Source organism: Tasmannia lanceolata, unplaced genomic scaffold, assembly GCF_043159265.1.
Source record: "Tasmannia lanceolata isolate RefF3 unplaced genomic scaffold, GAP_Taslan_0.1 ptg000029l, whole genome shotgun sequence".
In the NCBI taxonomy this organism is placed as follows: Eukaryota; Viridiplantae; Streptophyta; class Magnoliopsida; order Canellales; family Winteraceae; genus Tasmannia; species Tasmannia lanceolata.
The window spans coordinates 1,939,840-1,953,112 of NW_027518706.1; the positions used below are offsets into that span (position 1 = coordinate 1,939,840).

Here is a 13,273-nt window from a genome sequence, read left to right on the forward strand (position 1 = left end):
CACCTTGGTATTTATTCCCAGAACAAATTTTTGTCATGAAAGTTTTTCCTTCTTTTTTAATTGGCATGAGTGCTTCTTGGGAATTGTAAAAAACCTTTGACATCTAGTTACATTTGAAAATACAAGGTGAATTTATGCAAGTATCAGAACATGGTAGTGCCACTATCAATAGTCTTTTGAAAATTAACCCTTGTGCGAGGGGCATTTTTATAATTTTATATCAGTATCTTTTCTACAAGAACTGAACTAAAACATGAGGTGCCTTTATGTCTTCATATCGTTTTCTAAAATATGATCGACTTTATGTAAAGGTTTACAGAGACATGAGGTGCCTTTTAGCATGTTTGAAAACAACCCTAAGTTTGGAAAAAGGCATAAATACCCTTCCTATTTAATTTATTAAATGCCGGAGCCTTACAAACTAAGTTTAATGTCTTTCTCCAAATGGTGACAAGATAGTGGTCATGAAGAATGGTCTAAAACTTTAGCTTTATCAATATTAAAGGTTAACACAAGTGCAGAATCACGCACCATTAGACCGTTTCAACTAAAGATTAAACAAGCCAAAAAGCCTACAGTAAGGTCACGTTTGATAGCCGTGAACAATATATTCGACCGAATATTCATGGACCCAACTGTGTGAAAACAGTTTCAAATACAGTGTGAGCCTCACTGTATTTGAAGCTAGCGTGTAGATAACTTATCTGCACTTGTGTGTAGAAACCGTTTTCTCATGATATAATTATAGTTAATTTTATAGGGAAAGCAGGAAATTTTTGAAATGTTTTTCCTTTCCAAACTTCTCCAAAGAGGACCATAATATAATGTATTAATAAGGCGTCGCCTCATTGTAACACGATGTGGGGCCTTTCGTACAGCATAGTGACTCTCACCTTTGATTGATCTGAACCGTCCACTTGGTAGACCTATTTTTTGGATCTTCTATGACCCATAAATCAAACCAATAATCCAATCACAACACCTATTACTTCTAAGGGAATTGCTAGTGTCCATCGCAAAGGGCTTTTTTCGCGGCTGGTCTGTCGCACTTCAGTCCAACCACCTCGTGAATGGAGACAACATCATTCACGAGGTGGTGGCTGGTCTGAAGTGCGTGAGACCAGCCGTGAAAAGCCTTTTGCGATGGACCTTAGCAAATCCCTACTTCTAAAGGCATGTTTTGCAACCACAAAAAAAAAAAAAAAAATTGGAAAAAAGAAACTCAAATTGAGAAAGCATATATATTTTCCACTGTTTTTGGGGATTTCGCATGCTCTCTCCATCACCTCTCCATTCTACATTTTTTAAAGTTTAAAACGGTCACCAACAAATCAAGTTACCTTTTATTTTTTCAAAAAAGAATAATTCAATTTGATGGAGACTTTTGGAAAGTGACCGTGAGAACCGGTGGTCCTCTCAAAGGGGATCTTCGACATTTCATGATCAATATAGCCATCAATGTATAAGAGATAGTAGTGACTCGTGCCACTTGGTTACTTTTAGCTGTATTTTCAAGGCAATACCTCATTTGTGAGTAAATTAAATATTGGGTTACTATAAAGGAACATCTTTTAAATTAAGTAGGGTCCACATTATTGGATGATCCGAACCCTTCATTTGTTGGGGTCCAACTTAAATAGCCGTAGCCCAAAAATCAAATACATACGATGATCTTAACCCAAAATGTGGGCCATTTGAGTAGATTTTGCTCTATGACCTATCTCTAGTAAGGCCTAACAAATTAATAGTTTGGATCATTGAACGAGTGGGCCCCATTTGTACTTTTACCAGCTCATATTTTTAGGGTAAAATGGGTGTAAAACAAAAAATTATGCCCATTTTTAAGTGAAAAAGTACGTGTAAATTTTGTTTTAAGCCTATTTTACAACGAAAGAAACGGTGCCTTAGAAAAATATGCACATGCATTCATTTAAGAACCCGCAAAAAATAAGGTAGTTGTAAAGGTATTTTTCTTAGATTACATAAAAGGGAGGGGCTTAGATATAATTTCTAAAATTAAGAGAATCTTGCTACAATATTGAAGGTTCAAGGTGACCTCCTAATAAAAAGAAACCCTTAAAATAATATTGTGTCATATAACAAAAAAATATAAATAGAAAGAAAAGGACATCTAATTAGATGCACTTTAGCAAAAGTCACAAAAGAATACAAAGACATTGAGAATTGATAAATCGACTCCCAAATATGATAAATCGACTCCCATGTGTCTTTCTCTCTCCTCTGGGTTAGAGAGAGAGAAAGAGGAGAGAGATAGACACATGGGGAGTCGATTTATCATTTTGGGGGGTTGATTTATCATTGCCCGTAGGATATTGTCTAACTTTCCTAATCATAAGAAAAAAAATTCTGAGCAAAATCTTCCTTTCCGCTATTTAGAGAGCAATGGTATAATTTCTGAGAAAAATTTCCCTTTCCACGAAAAAAAATCCACCCTTGTGTCATATTCACTATGTCATCTCTGTTCCTTTATTTAACCAAACGTCAAAATCAGGCAGAATTAGAATTAGATGCGAATTTAAGCGCCTAATTCCGGCAATCCGAATGCATTGTTAAGGTTATTCTCCGCGGGGATAGAAATCATTTGATAAACTATTACTAGGATTGTCTATTCTGATTTGGATAATTTTATCTTCAATAAAAGCCCGGGATTAATTATCCTGCTTAGGGGTGCAAGTTTGGCCCTGTGAGGTCTGACCTGCCTTGAGCCCGAACAGGGTCAGGATTGGAAAATCTAACCCTGAGGGCGGGTTTGGGTACATTTTTTTAGCCCTGACTCAGGGTCGGGTCGGGTTCAGGGTTGATACCTCGGGTCGACCCGACCCCTTTCACTTTACCCCAGCCCGCCCTGACCGACCCGACCCTGTTTACACTTTACCCATGGCCCACCCTTGAGCCTTTCTGTTTTTCATTTCTCCATCTATTGGGTTTTGGTTATGTATTTATCACCAAAAATCATATATCAATTAGAATAATAGATTGTGTGGAAGTATTTTGATTTTTGACAATAAAACAGACCGAAAACATGTATAATTACCCGGCTCGGTCCGACTCAAGCAGGGCCAGCCCGGCCCGGCCCTGCCCAATCAGGGCGGGCAAGGGTTGGGCTGAACCCTGTAGGGCATGCATTGGGTTGAGGATTTTCAGCCCTGACTCTGGGTCAGGGCTAAGATAATGGCAGTTAGGGTTGGGCCAGGGTTTTGCAAAACCCGACCCAACCCGACCCTATTGCAATTCCTGCTTGTTGGGCCGTTGGATTCATGGATTTTACTATCCAGGCTTTAGCTAAACTCCAGGTGGATTTTTTAAGCTAAAATCCAGGTTTTAGCTTATAAAATACAGGATTTTACAATCATAGATTATAAAATGAATGTAATGTCTAAGTATATTAAACTCATTCTTACTCATTGGAGCTGTTTTTGATGCGAACATGGGATAAAGAACATATCCAAGGATAAAATAATCCTTTGGTAATCCCTCCTTCCAGAAGACGTAGATTATCTCAGATAAACGGTCACGATTACTTCATGAAAACCGATGGGTGTGAAACCGAGGAAGATTAATTAAGGGGGACACTTCCGTTAATATAGGAAAACAACCAAGTGTGCCGGCTCGATGATAAGGACGTTACCTGTAATGCTTAGCTGGCACAAGGACATTTTGGTCATTTTTCAAAAGATAGTATAATAAAAACAGACTACGTGTCAACGCCAACGGGAAGTAGTCCTTTTTCTTAACTCTGGTTTGTTTGGTCAAAGGAAGAGAGATAAAGAGTGGTACCCACCAGACACTAACTAGTATAATGAAGCATGCCTATTCTTATTATTATATGGTGGGCCCTACCTTTGATTGATCTGAACCGTCTATTCAACTATCAAAATAAATAACTTCACATTTTAAAGATCAAACATAAGACCCATCAGATTGAACAAAAAGTTGGAACCAATAAACCCATATTTTTCAAAAAAGTATGGTACGGCCAACTCGATAAGATGATCCAAACCGTCCATTTGTTGGGCCACAACATAAATAAGTTATCTCCCAAAACCATTTCCATAAGATGATCCTAACCGTCCGATCTGTAAATGAATTACACTACACATTTTTAAAACCTGTACGACCCGCTCAATAGGATTATGTAAATCGTCCATTTGTTGGGTCACAACGTAAATAGATTCTACCCCATAAATAATTTCCATACGATAATCATAACCATCCGATCTACAGAAGTTTAAAAGACGGTTAGGATCATCTTATGGAAATGGTTGTGGGAGACAACCTATTTATGTTTGTGGAACAAAAAACTTCCTGGGAGATTGGTGGGGAAAAAAACTCCCTGGAAGTATCCCGGTAAAATAAAAATCCCATGTTTGGTTGACCGGACTATGGTGGTAAAATAAAAATCCCGGTAAAATAAAAATCCTTTGTTTGGTTGCTTGAACTGTTGGGAAGAAAAAAGTTCTTTTGGTTATTTTGGTTCCTCGGATTTCGTGCGGAATTGTTTTGGTTCCTGGGGTTTTTTTTTCCAGCTTTGGGTTTCGTGCAGGGTTATTTTGGTTTGTGGGATTCTTTTTTTCCCACTATATAACTAGCAACCAAACGTGAGTTTCCTGCGGAAATTCCACAAAAGTCCAGAGAACCGAAAAATTCTAGCATCCAAACGGAGACGATACGCCAGACATAGTCCAATAATTCATTTTAATTGGGCAATTTAATAGATCCAACTTTAGAATCTTTCCTATGAACGGCCCTGATCAACCAAAAGTGAGGCCCAGTCTTCTAAATAACTAATTAGACTAACCATGGTTACTTTCCCACCACTAACGTTGTTAGGATTAGTGGCCGGCCTTGAGGTTGAGGGTTTGGTTTTTGCGGCTTCTCCCAGATTTTATACGGTCGTATAAATCATGATGAAATATCAAAATTCGTATCTCAACATCATCTCTAGACTCGCATATTCTTTTTCCCCTTTCTTAGAGGCTTCGGGAATCTGATCTTTTTCCCCTTTCTTTTTTTAATTTTGGCCGGAGTTACTGATAAAGATCTGATTTTGAACAGATTAACAGACCTAATCGGTTGAAATCTTTGGTGTTGGAAATGGTAGTAAAGATGATGAGATGGAGGCCATGGCCGCCTCTATTGTCAAAGAAATTCCAGGTGAAACTCATCGTCCTTAGTCTCCAAGGATTTAATCAATCTCATCTTCAACAGATCGAGGCCGAGGAGAAATCTCTGCCGAAATTAACGGTGGAGATTCGATGGAAAGGTCCGAAGATGTCGTTGAGTTCTCTTAGACGGAAGGTAAAGAGGAATTTCACCAGAGAGGAGGATGTTCTTAGAGACGGAACAGTACAATGGAATGAAGAGTTTTGGAGCTTATGTAATCTTTCGTCTTATAAGGATAACGCCGCCTTCTTTCCTTGGGAGATCTCATTCACCGTGTCCAATGTGAGTCCGATTCTATCTCTTTTTCTTTTTTTTCATTTTCTAGGGTTTCTTTCTTTTTTTAGGTTCTGTTTTTCATGACCTAGAAATTTTGCCTTTTATCTTGATGTTCATGTTTCTGTATGTATGTTAGGGTTTTATGAGACAACGATCAGAATATTTTTTTTCCTTACATATTTTCACGATTTTTTATTCCTCGATGAGAAGATTGGAATTTCTGTTCCAATCTCTGATGATGATAGGTTTATCCATTTCTCAGTCCTTTCTTTGAAATTGTGGTTTTGGTGATGTGTGGTTCATCAATCTTTCCATCTATTTTTGTGATTTTCATGAGGGGATTCTACCTTATCGATTGCAATTTTTTTAAAAGTACGGTAGTATTCAGTTTTATGCCTTTTTCCTATTGAGTGCAGTAGCTATAAGGTGAAAATGGAGGTCAGGGTTTATTGATATTTTTGTTTGGATCCAGAGATGATAATTAGAACGTCCCATGTCCTGCCTTTGATTGCTTTTGCTAGATTTATTTGAGGGTTTTACTAATGGCATCCATATGATATAATCAATCTGAATGATTTTGATCGGTTATTTAACAGTTAGATTGAATCAATTGGTTATTTAACAGTTAGATTGAATCAATTTGAATCGCTGGATTTCTAAGGAGTGTTTATCTTGAGACCCAATGGTCAAATCAATTTGATTTTGATCGATATGAGAATATTCTCTTTGGAGAATCATAAATAATTAGGGTTATGAGTGTATAATATTCATTCATTTATTGTTGTAGGGAATTTGGTTGTTGGTTTTTTATTTGAATGATACTGTTTATCTTCTTCTTCCTCTTTTCTGAGTTTTAGAGGTTAGGATATTTGGTTATATATTTCTCCTTTGCATGTTCTGTTCTTATCTTTGCTGGTAACATTTCACTGTAAGGCTGAGTTCTGACATTATTTCCTTTAGGAGCTTGTAAACTTGATCTGTTTTAATTTATTAGCTTGTTTTCTCCTTAAAATAGTTTGTTGCCAACAACAAAAGGTAGCTTCAGATGAACTTTATCTCACAGGTACAGCATTTTTCTTGTTCCTTAAGTCAGCTTTAAGTTTAGGATTTAGGGGTTCTCTAAAAAAATATTCAGTTACTAGATGTGCAACACTAGATCAATTTGAGTCAGTCTGATGTTTTTTTCATCCATTTGATCAAGCATTTAAACACTGCTCGGTAGGATCTTTGTGTCTCATGTTCATGGATGTGCTGAGTGTTTTGCATACATTATAATGTGGTATGTGTCATCACTTGGTCGTAAGACTTGGGTCTTTACTGACCAGAAATGCCCAGCCTTTTGGGTCAACTTTATATTTGCTGGCTATAGCTCCATGTGTGGGTAGTTGGTATATTCGCATGCTCCAGCTTTGTAGAGAATTCTTTTCTAGAACCTGTTGCTTCTTTATTTTGTGTCTAAGTGTGAAATTCAGCCTCAGAATTTTGATGAATCTGTGTTTTTACTGGCATTTTGATTAACTCTCTTCGGCAGCATCAATCTTTTATTTGTTGACATTATGTTCATTCTATTCTTGTTGTAGAAGACTCAGAACCTCGTCATGTTACTGTTTCAGGGATTGAACCAAGGACTGAAGAACAAGGCGTCTATTATCGGAACAGCTTCATTGAACCTTGCAGAGTTTGCATCTGCAGCTGAGGAAAAAGAGATAGAAATAAATGTCCCTCTCTCTCTACCGGGTGGTGGTCCTTCCGAGTCTCAACCATCTATTTGTGTATGTGCTTTTTAATTAATTTCCACTTACATTCTCCCTACTTGCAAGATACTGCGTCTGGTGCATTATAAATGATAATGTGTCTCTTTGTCTCTGTATGACTCATTTTACATTTTCATTTAATCCACAACTCATGTTGTTGTGGTAGCCAAAATGGTTGGACTCTATTTTCTTCACATTGGAATAATCTTTATTCCTATGCAGGAAGCCCGAGTTTATATGAAGCCTCATTGTCACGTAAATGAATTATGTTAGATGTATTTCCTTCATATTTTTGTGGGAATACATGTTTGTTCTCATCGGATCTGAATTAAAGAGTTACTCTTGATTTGATTGCTTGTCAGAAACACCTTTCTAGTTTTTATGTCTCACGTTTTAAATTTTTGGGTTTTTTATGTTGAGGTTTTTTCTGTTGCAGTTAGCTCTCAGTTTATTGGAATTGAGAACCGCCCCTGCCCAGGAGTCGTCAGAGACGGTGCAGAGATCAATTCTGCCTGTTTCTTTGTCGCCTCGTGCTGGTGATGCTCCCTCTACAGAGAAAGACGAGGTTTCTGCTTTCAAAGCAGGCCTGAGGAAAGTCAAAATACTTACGGAGTATGTTTCAACTCGAAGACATAAGAAGGTATGCTGGGAGGAAGAGGGTAGCGAGGGCAGATGCTCAGCTAGGAGCGAAGAGGCTGAATACACATACCCATTTGACACAGACTCACTTGATGATTTCGAAGGAGGAGAGACGGAGGGTGGAAAGGAACGTTCTAGTTTCAGGAAATCCTTCAGTTATGGTACATTAGCATCTGCGAACTGTGCTGGAGGGTCTTGTTACTCTGAAATGAGAATAAATGGGGAAGATGAGGCTTGGATTTACTATAGCAACCGCAAATCTGATGTGGGTTGTGTACATGTGGAAGAGACTACATCATCCATCTCCGAACAGTCTGTATTTCAGACTTCAAAACGAAGCATCCTTCCTTGGAAGAAGAGGAAGCTGGGTTTCAGGTCTCCCAAAGCCAAAGGAGAGCCGCTGTTAAAGAAAGCTTATGGAGAAGAGGGTGGGGACGACATCGATTTTGATCGCAGGCAGCTGAGCTCCTCCGACGAATCTTTCGCCATAGGGGTATGTGTTTGGATTTACCTTCCTTTCCCTTTCAACTCATGCTCAGGAGCTTTGGTAGAATTTCGATAAATGATACTTTCAAAAGAAGGATTTGTAACCATCTGGAAACAGATGTTTAAAATGCTTTACTAAGATATCTTCAATTTAGTAGTAAGCTCTTTCAATAATGTTTTAAGCTCATACTCTTTCAAAAATGTTTTAAAGCTCATACTCTTTCAAAAATGTTGTAAGCTCATACTCTTTAATCTTCTGCTCACAGGAGCATTGGATTGCTTATACTAGTGTCTTATTTTTCCATAGATATCATCCATTTTAGTAAGGCTCTTAATATTAATAAAACGAAGACTCTGATCCCGTAAGGAATGACCAAATTCATTGCTCAGAAACCCACAGTCAACTCAGAAACTAGTTCTCGATTTTCATAACGAAGGGTGTTACCTAGGATATCAATTCACTATGTGGTCAGAAATTTTCTGATAAACTCTAAACTGAACTCAGTCTATCCTGGTCCAAAGCATTAAGTCCAAACACCGATTTATGTAAAGAATCACCAAAATATTCATTGACCCGGCAAAGCTGAGCCTTGGAATCAAAACACCAATTTCCAAGTCGAATGCAAGTTTCTGAAAATTGACTAGCGATCACTGGTGGCCTAGTAAATGATTTCACCATGTTTTCCTCTTTCATAAAGTTTGAAAATGCTGATTCTTTAGCGATATGACTGAAACACCTTTGTTTTTTAGATACTTGGATTGTGTACCATTTGTCCTGGAAAATCTTACTTTTAGAACACTAGTTATCTTGCATTTCTTCATTCATTTTTCCATGCTATAGCAGTTCATGTTTCGGATTTTATTAAATGTGAGATTATGTTTGGTTCTGAGGAGAAAACTGTTCTGGCAGTGGCATAAGACAGATGATGATGCGTCTGCAAACCGATCATCGGCATCAGAATTTGGAGACGACAATTTTGCCGTTGGTAATTGGGAGCAGAAAGAACTGGTAAGCCGTGATGGGCACATGAAACTCTCCACCCAAGTATTCTTTGCTTCTATTGATCAACGGAGCGAGCGGGCCGCCGGTGAGAGTGCATGCACTGCCCTTGTTGCTGTCATCGCTGACTGGTTTCAGACCAACCAAGATACCATGCCCATCAAGTCCCAATTTGATAGCCTTATCAGAGAAGGCTCGCTCGAGTGGAGAAACCTCTGTGAGAATGAGACCTATCGGGAGCGGTTCCCAGACAAACACTTTGACCTCGAGACTGTCCTACAAGCAAAGATACGTCCCCTCGCTGTTGTCCCGGAGAAGTCCTTCATTGGGTTCTTCCATCCAGATGGAATGGGTGATGGCTTCGACTTCCTACATGGGGCCATGTCCTTTGACGGAATCTGGGATGAGATTAGCCGGACAGGGTCGAGTTGCCCTTCGGAAAGCAGACCTCAGCTTTATATTGTTAGCTGGAATGATCACTTCTTTGTCCTCAAGGTCGAGCCCGAGGCTTACTACATTATAGACACACTTGGAGAGAGGCTTTACGAAGGTTGTAACCAGGCCTATGTCTTGAAATTCGACCGAGACACTTCAATTTACAGATTATCAACTGAAGGGAGGAATGAGGAGAAGGAGAAGCCCACATCCAATCAGGACTCTGGAAACCTGCCTGCCCAACAGAACAATTTGAAGGAGGGGGTTCTAGTAACTAAGCCAGAGGATCCTGGAAACCAAAACCCAGTTGAGGAGGTTGTGTGCAGAGGTAAGGAGGCCTGTAAGGAGTACATCAAGAGATTCTTGGCCGCGATTCCTATTAGGGAATTGCAGGTTGATATCAAGAAGGGTTTAATGGCTTCAACACCTCTCCATCACCGTCTCCAGATTGAATTCCATCTTACCGAGTTTTGTCAGCTGATGATTACGCCCACCTCTCCAGCAGCAATGACAGCTGATTGAAGAGATGTATAAATTTTAGGTAGGAAGTGTGATTATTATTATTACTTATCCTCTGTTTTGTTCTTGGTTTGGGTTTCTCTCCGGTTTCTTCTGATCAATGGGTGAAATCAAAGCAGCCCATTAGAGTGGATTTTGGTGGAGTTTCTTTTTCAGCGCCGCCGGAGCAGGGGTACAGTGTACCGTGTGATTCTGACTGACTGGGTATGTCCTTTCTCTAATGCTACTCTCTCTGATAGGTTTTTCCTTGTAAATTGCTGTTGATTCCTTGCATTGTAATCTTCTTTTAACTGTAATTCCGATATGTCCAGAGATCTTTGTTTCAATCTGAAAAATACTCTTCTTAATCTTCTTTTAACTGTAATTCCTGTGTCCAGAGATCTTTGTTTCAATCTGACAATACTGTTCTTACTTCTCTCTGAATTTTCTTTCAACTCTAATTTTAATGTGTCCAGAGATCTTTGTTTCAATATGAAAGTACTGCTCTCTCTCTCTCTCTCTCTCTCTCTCTCTCTCTCTCTCTCTGAGCACCACACTAAAACATGTCCCACTCTTAAGTGAGATGTACACCAATTGGTGGGCCAAATCGTGGATCATCAATGTTGACCATCCAATCAATGGCCTCAAAATGGATGGTTAATATGAAAAGTGGTCAACAGTTAACATTCAAGATGGGACGGTTAGCATTGACCTATAGGTAAGGAGTCATTTATCACATACATAGTGGACCTCTCCCATTATTAGTTGGGATAGTGCTCTGACCAAAAACAAGTGCTTCATGGCTAAAGTTCTCATACGGTGGGTGGAAATTTTCATTTTAAAGATATTATCCCCGTTTTTTTAATTTGACATTAGAAATAAGGGCAAATGATTAAAAAAATGCAAAGATTATGCTAAATTGTTAATAAAGGGTAGATATTTAAAAATTATTAAAAAAGGGCCGGTGAGAAAGTATCAGTTTTATGACAAATATACCCTCACTTTCATTTTCCCACCATTTCTTAAGCTCTTTTTCTTTCTTCTTCCTCACCTTACCCACCTCACCCATCCTTTGGAAGCTCTAATCCCCACGTTTTTCTTTCTTCTTCCTCACCTCACCCAGCCAACGTGAAAAATACCAGTGCAGCCATTCCCATCCTTTGGAAGCTCTAATCCCTACGTTTTTCTTTCTTCTTCCTCACCTCACCCAGCCAACGTGAAAAATACCAGTGCAGCCATTCCCATCCTTTGGAAGCTCTAATCCCATTGTATTTTGTTAAAAAAAAACACCATTACTTGTGAGAAATTTGAACGTCGGTGATAAACATAGCTCCAAGTAGGTCCATGGTCCTCTACTTCGATAGGGTTTAACAGTTTATGAAGGTTTTCATATGTTGTTGGGCTTTAACATTTTATGAAGGTTTTCAGTTTTGTTGGGTTTGAACATTTTATGAAGGTTTTCATTGTTTTGTGTTGAAAAAAAGAGAGAAATTACCCAAGTTGTTCTATGTTGGTTATATAATTGTTTCCATTGTTTTGTTGGGTTTTAAAAGAAAGTTAGAACCATCATATTCTCTGTTGGAAAAAGATCATTACTTGTTTCTACCCAATTTGGTTCGTACCGGTTCCGAGGTAGAAAATGTCGCTCCGTACTGGCTCCGACGTATAAAATGTGGTTCCCCAGTGGTTCGGAGGTATAAAATTTGGTTCCGTACTAGGATTTAGGGTATAAAATATAAAATTTGGTTCCCTAGTGGTTACGAGTTATGAAATGTGGTTCCGTAGTGGTTGCGTGGTATAAAATATGGTTACCTAGTGGTTCTGGGGTATAAAATGTGGTTCCCTAGTTGTTCCGGGGTATAAAATGTGGTTCCCGAGTGGTCACGGGGTAAAACATGTGGTTCCCTAGTGGTTCGGGGGTAGAAAATGTGGTTCCCTACTGGTTCTGACGTATAAAATGTGGTTCCGTAGTGGTTGCGGGGTATGGAATGCGGTTCCCTAGTGGTTCCTGGGTATGAATTGTGGTTCCCTAGTGGTTCTGCGGTAGAAAATGTGGTTCCCTAGTGGTTCCGTGGTAGAAATGTGGTTCCGGAGTGGTTGCGGGGTATAAAATGTGTTTTCGTAGTGGTTGCGGGATATAAAATGTGGTTCCCGAGTGGTCCCGGGGTAAAAATGTGGTTCCCTAGTGGTTCCAGGGTAGAGAATATGGTTCCGTAGTGGTTCCGAAGTATAAAATGTGTTTCCGTAGTGGTTGTGGGGTATAAAATGTGGTTCCGTAGTTATTCCCGGGTATAAAATGTGGTTCCGTAGTGGTTGAGGGGTATAAGATGTGGTTCTCTAGTGGTTCCGGTGTATAAAATGTGGTTCCGTAGTGGTTTCAGGGTAGAAATATGGTTCCCTAGTGGTTCCAAGGTATAAAATGTGTTTCCGTAGTGGTTGCGGGGTAAAAAATGTGGTTCCCGAGTGGTGATGGGTAAAAAATGTGGTTCCGTACTGATTCTGGGGTAGAAAATGTGGTTCCCTAGTGGTTCTGAGGTATAAAATGTGGTTCCGTAGTGGTTCCGGGGTATAAAATTTGGTTCCCTAGTGGTTCCCGTGTATGAAATGTGGTGCCGTAGTGGTTCTGGTGTATAAAATGTGGTTTTCAAGTGGTTCCGGGGTGTAAGATGTGGTTCCCTAGTGGTTCCGTAGTTGTTCCGAGGTATAAAATGTGTTTCCGTAGTGGTTACGAGGTATAAAATGTGGTTCCGTAGTGATTGTGGGGTATAAAATGTGGTTCCGTAGTGGTTCTAGGGAATAAAATGTGGTTCCGTAGTGGTTCAGGGGTATAAAATATGGCTCCCTAGTGGTTCCGGGGTATGAAATGTTGTTCCGTAGTGCTTCCGGCGCTCAAAATGTGGTTTTGAAGTGGTTCCGGGGTACAAGATGTGATTCCGTAGTGGTTCCCGGGTAGAAAATATGGTTCCGTAGTGGTTCTGAGGTATAAAATGTGTTTCCCTAG

General features: G+C 39.4%; 1 protein-coding gene across 1 annotated transcript; it reads left to right on the forward strand.

The window, feature by feature from the left end:
- Nucleotides 1-4,902: 4,902 nt before the first annotated feature.
- On the forward strand, nucleotides 4,903-10,716 carry LOC143859118 (uncharacterized). Its single transcript, XM_077369797.1, has 4 exons — nucleotides 4,903-5,466; nucleotides 7,074-7,232; nucleotides 7,651-8,346; nucleotides 9,250-10,716. Exons 1-4 carry the CDS (start codon nucleotides 5,116-5,118, stop codon nucleotides 10,294-10,296), a joined length of 2,253 nt encoding a protein of 750 aa, XP_077225912.1. The 5' UTR covers nucleotides 4,903-5,115; the 3' UTR covers nucleotides 10,297-10,716.
- Nucleotides 10,717-13,273: the final 2,557 nt, after the last annotated feature.